General features: G+C 35.1%; 1 protein-coding gene across 1 annotated transcript; it reads right to left on the reverse strand.

Annotated features, from left to right (window-relative positions):
- Positions 1-2,418: 2,418 nt before the first annotated feature.
- On the reverse strand, positions 2,419-4,691 carry LOC121416442. Its single transcript, XM_041609939.1, has one exon. It carries the CDS (start codon positions 4,614-4,616, stop codon positions 2,958-2,960), a length of 1,659 nt encoding a protein of 552 aa, XP_041465873.1. The 5' UTR covers positions 4,617-4,691; the 3' UTR covers positions 2,419-2,957.
- Between the last annotated feature and the right edge of the window lie 1,269 nt (positions 4,692-5,960).

Below are 5,960 nucleotides of genomic sequence, written 5' to 3' on the forward strand. Positions count from 1 at the left end.
TTTTCAGTTTTGCTAAGAATTCCTATTATTGACATAACTTGTGCTATGATTCACTTGACAATGATCATGATATTACTTAGTTCATGAGAACAAAAAACATTGCTACACTTCTATAATTATCATTCTTTATCACCCTCTCAATATCTCTTCAATACTTCTTCCCCCTCACACAACCACACACAAACCAGGGGCCGCGGAACGGTTTTCAAAGAGGAGGGGGGGGGGGGGCTCGGCTGACCATGCACAAAATCGCAATCATATAGTTATTTTAACGTTTTTGTCTAGTTGGGGACTATAGCTTGCGTCTCGTCTTTTGTCTCTCCCATATTTATATCGCCTCTCTCTCTTTCTCCCTCTCACACACACTCACTCTTAATTTTTCCGTTTCCTCAGTTTCACTGTATTTTCTGCTTTATACTAATCTTTATTTTCTTTCTCTGTCCATATTCCCCTTGTGTCTTTTTCTCTCTCCCTATCTTCCCCTCGCATCCCCTCTTCTTTTCCGATAATTCTCTTTATCTCTATAAATATATTAATCTCCCTCTTAATACCTTTTCTCTTCGTTTCTCTCTCTCTCTCTCTCTTCCTACTTCCAATTCTTCTTTATTTCTTTTTATAATCTCTTCCCCCATTTGTCTCTCAACATCATTTTATCATTTCTAAAGCCAGTCTTATATGGTATCATTAAAAGATGAGCTGCATATAAAGTTTAATATTTAATACATGTATGTTGACCACATTACTTGATTATAAAATTACATGATTATTTCTGTTCATAAAAAACAAATATAAAAACACTCTTGCCGTGACCATTATGACCTCTCACCATGCAAAGATTCTGATTAATTTGAAAAATTAAAAATTGATTCAGATTTGTCGATAATTAGCGTTAAGGTCAATAATTCGTATACAACTGATAGTGGATTGACAAACCTTTCCCTCTATATGTTATATTTCACCTTGATTAAAGTCTATACATCAACAAACATTGGCCTTTTTTTTCTATTCCACAGTGTTAATAAATCAAAACAAAGCATAATGGAAATATATTGTACTAAAAACGAAACGTATACTTACTATTTATCTCGCACTATACACTTCAAAACGGTAGATCTTGACTATAAATCATCATATTTTTTATATCATAATAGAACAGTTCTTTATGTACCTTTTTCAAATTGTATAAAGCGAATTGTTATAGCTGTTTAAGATCCAACAGCATGCTGGCATTGTCGAGCGTTTCATTCGATACTAGTTCCCATAGTAATTATGGTAATAGCGCTCAGACAATCAAAATGAAGAAAATTCGTTAAATCTGATATATTGCTGGAAGAAAATATTGATATAATTATTGCACTTTCTCCCATTCCATTTTAGGAACAGACTTTTAATAACCTATACTATATTGACAATAACGAGCAATCGAATCGATAGTTGAAATAAAGCATAACCTTAGCTAAACTCAACCTGTACAAAGTTGATTATTGTAAGAATAAATTCGATAGTAATATTTTCGATAAATAATATACTCCTATAATATACATGAAAACGATACACCTAAGACAATAACGATGTATATACAACTTATTGTAACAACATTGATACGCGTGTCGTATTATACAGTACAGTGGTAATGTAGGGGTTAAACGGAGAGATAGAGGGGGGGGGGGGAAATGTATATGGATAACTTCAATGCGGATCAATTATGATCAGAAGAATGCAATCATATTCATCTTTAGAATATTCACTTTAGCTAATGCCTCTGGAATAGACTTCCTGTTTACACACTAAACACAATTTAGAATACAAACAAATGAACTGAATTGAATTAAATATCATATTAACATGAAACCATGAGCAAAAATTACATTATGTGCAGTTATTTGACAAATTAATTAAAGGAGAAAGTATTGATTATGAATGTGGTCTTATTATATATCAATGGAAAGGTAATGATGTGGGGATTATCAGTGGGTCATTCAAAAATACCAAAAATAATACAAAAGGTGAAAATCGCCGATTAAAAAACGCTAAAATGCCTCTCCGAAATATGCCTCGCATCGGTCTCTGAATTAACTCGAAATTGATGACGTCACTGTCTGTACGAGAGGCGTGATTGCTGTACAATCTGTTCAAACGAAGAAAAATTAACTGATTGAAATAGGTGTATGATGTAATACTTTCGTGAATATGGCCGTGTGCTAAATAACATTGAGATAAATCTCACCTATTTTCAAACATCACTAGATTTTGATCGGCGAAAAAAATAAAAAGGAAAAATTATCCCTTTCTCTGTATTTTCATCATATATACCGTCATATGAATGCAGACTACGCAAGAACCCTATTGGTCACCGCTATTTATACGAGATTTCATCTGTTTTTTTTTTTTGTTTCTCTAACATTCATGGGGGGTGTATACAATACGAAACTTTCATTTCATACCATTTATCCCCTTCCTCGTTCTTTTTTTTACCACAAAAAAGGTGAGAGCAATTTCAATCGAGTAATAACCCGATCACTATTAGGTGAATAACATCGAATGAAATTGAATGAAATGTCGTTTGGTAAATGATCGGGTTTAGTTCACACAAGTCAGTTATTAACACGTTCAATACTGAATTCAGCCATTCTTAAAGACTTTCTACAATAACCATCTGGTTCAAGTAGGCAATTCGTTAACACATTTTGCATTTATTTTGTTAAGGTTACGAGTTAACTATTCATTTGGATCTTAGTGCATTCATTACAGACCTAAATCTAGACGAAGTGGATATGAGCGACAGTTTTCTATTTGATATGGATTATACACACCATGATCATGTGTATATGAATATGTAGTCACGTACATATCAAGCTAGAATGACGTAAATTGAAATGGAAGTAAAAGTGAAAACAAATCTCTGGTCTATATTTCTCTTACAAATCCGATATCATCCCTTTGATAGTCTAGATGATTTACAAGATGAATGTCTTCTTGTAGATAAGAAGTTTGTCTCCATCACATCCTACAAGGTTACCAGAAGGAGTAACGAGACAAGGGCTCATGAGGTAAAGGCGATCTGATTTTACGTATTCCACGATCCTCCTTGCCTGGATGATTCCATCACGTGACACCTGATCAACTGCGTAGGTATTAAGATCTCCATCACAGTACGCGATGTAGAGTGTGTCTGTCAGTTTGTCAACGCGACACTCTGACCGCCAGTCGTCCCTCTCATCACAGTGTATGACAGCCTTCTCTTCTCCTGATCGTGAGATGATAGTGTATTGATTACCTGTCTTCACAACGATACTACTTGATGACAAGGCTTGTATCCCACCGAACAAATTCTTAACCTGCATCGTAATAGTGTTTACTATCTTACCATCAGTAGGATTGATGACGTAGATATTAGACTGATTGTACTGAGAAGCGATGATCATCCCATCCCTGGCAACATCAACATACACACTATTACTGCCTCCATTCCGTGGTATGTTGATGTCTCTAATCACATTCCATTGTCTGTCATAGAGAGTAATGCATCCATCCAACCTGTCGACCGTGAAATCCCATCCCATCTTATTACATATTATTACGTTACTGTCTATGGGCGCGCATGATGTAATCCACGCACCTCCATCGATGACTTTCTCTGTGTGTCGCGTGTTGATGTTTGTAACATACATGTTTTTGTTATTGCCGTCTTTCACACATATCTCATTCTCACTGACCAAACCACGCACCCACGGGTAATTAACAACTGATGGAATGTGGATTGACTTGACAAGTTCCCATTTACCGATATACCCATCAATTCTACGATAGTATTTTCCACCTACTTCCCCCTCTACAAACTTCACTCTCTCAACTTCACTCTGTATTCGGTCAAGAGAGTCGCTAACATCTTGATGAATATTCAAACTTAGATTTTCATCAATAGATGCAAGTACTTGAGGAGCTTCATTCACCAATGTTTCATCATGTTGGTTTATACGTGTGATGGTTGATTCAATGTTCATTAAAGTGTTTATTACATGATTATTTTTACAAAAGAGATTATGTGTCTTCTTAGTAACTACCTCACTGATTGTCTTTGTATCTGATAACAATTTAGCTTCGTTATCTTTGATGATATTTTCTTCCTTTTCTATCTCAGTGTTGCAATCCCTGATCCGTTTGTCCCTTTTTTCATTAATCATTCTAATTTCTTCATCTGCCTCCTCGTTAATATCTCGAAGCATTCTCAATTTCTTGTCTCTTACATTCTTTAACTTGTCTTCAAATGTCTTCTTCACTTGGTTCTCGACTGCATCAATGCTCCTATTAGCAGCAGTTTTAACGGTTTCTATTTTGGAGGCCAGAGTTTTCAGATGTTCCTTCGTTTCTTCTATCTTTGGTTTTTTATCATCCAAATTCTCCCTCCTTTGAAAGATGACATCCTCAATGTCGTCTAGCTTACATGGTTTCTGATGATTTTTAGTAGCACATACATGACAAATAGAAATGTTATGTTGTACACAGTACAATTTGATTGGCTCACCATGCTTGTCACATGACCATGTCATGTCATGACCTTTCCTTGTACGAAGCTCGTCTTCTCGACTCTTCTTTGTTGGGAACTTAGACGCCATGACGAAGAAAATGTAGGGACAATGGCCTACCTAAAACAAAAACGTAAAAGTGAATTAAGAAACATTTGAAACAAATTATCAGACAATAATAAACATTATTTAACACCTTTAATATAGCGATACAGGTAATTCCCACAAACACACCTAAACACAGATAGACATCCTCACGCACAAACAGAAACACATCCACACTTAATTAACGCCCTTGACTGATAAGCTCTGATCAAACTGTATATATCATTTTATAAGTCTCTCGCTTTCTCAAAAACCTTCACAGTGAAAGTCTTCTCAGACTTAATCTTAATTTTTCTTGCGTTGTTTTGTGAACCGATAAAACAACACTTAATTTATTACGAATTTTCTCTTTAGCTGAATTATATAATATCGTAGTATAATGTATTATTATACAAAGATAAACGAGGACTGCAGTGTATACATTTATTAGGAGGTATGGTGCTTATTTTTAGTTCATGATAACCGTGGATCATTGCTCTAATTGCAAAGAATGTGAGAATAAAATTATAATAGTGCGCAGATACAAGCTGCAAACAACTTCGAAAGGATTTCTAGCAATTCTAGGGCCTACGTTTAGTATTTGCAAATAGTGCGTTTCAAAGCGAAATTTAAATGTTTGAAGAGAAGAAATTCTAAAGGCTCGTTTGATGGTTAATAATATCATATGAAAATTCCTTATGTATAGAGTACAGATAAATCCCTACCAATACTTGCATAAACAAAATAAAAAATCCCATTCATGTATATGAATTTATTTCATTCATGGATTAAAATGCATGTGTGACAATTTTTATATACAGCCACTCTCAAAACCTAGACAGAATTCACAAATGAGCAGGACAGCTTGAAGGCATAAAAGCACCTTTAGTGCTGCCACCCCAAAAGGAGGCAATAAAATAAAAATGATTCTATACAACGCCTACTGATAAAACATAACATAATCAACTACAGTTAATGCCTGAAATTCATAAAAGACCGACGTTTCAGGGTTATGATGTACAAATCATCTTAACATGTATTTTTTGTGTGTAATGGTACGGGATGCATGAAAAGGTAATCTGGTGGGTGTTTCATAAAGCTGTTCGTAAGGTTACGAACAACTTTACGCATGACTGGAACATATTCTTAGGTCATAACTCAATTACACAGGGATATCACATAGCACAAGAAAGGATCACCAGTTGTGCGTAAAGTCATTCGTATCTTACGAACAGCTTTATGAAACACCCACCTGGGCTCCGTAACAAAAGGTACGAGATGAATTGTAAATATGAAAGAACTCTTCTGATTGGTTCCTAGTCAGTATTTAGCGACAAATGCGCGTGTAAT

This window comes from Lytechinus variegatus, chromosome 6 (genome assembly GCF_018143015.1).
Source record: "Lytechinus variegatus isolate NC3 chromosome 6, Lvar_3.0, whole genome shotgun sequence".
Taxonomy (NCBI): Eukaryota; Metazoa; Echinodermata; class Echinoidea; order Temnopleuroida; family Toxopneustidae; genus Lytechinus; species Lytechinus variegatus.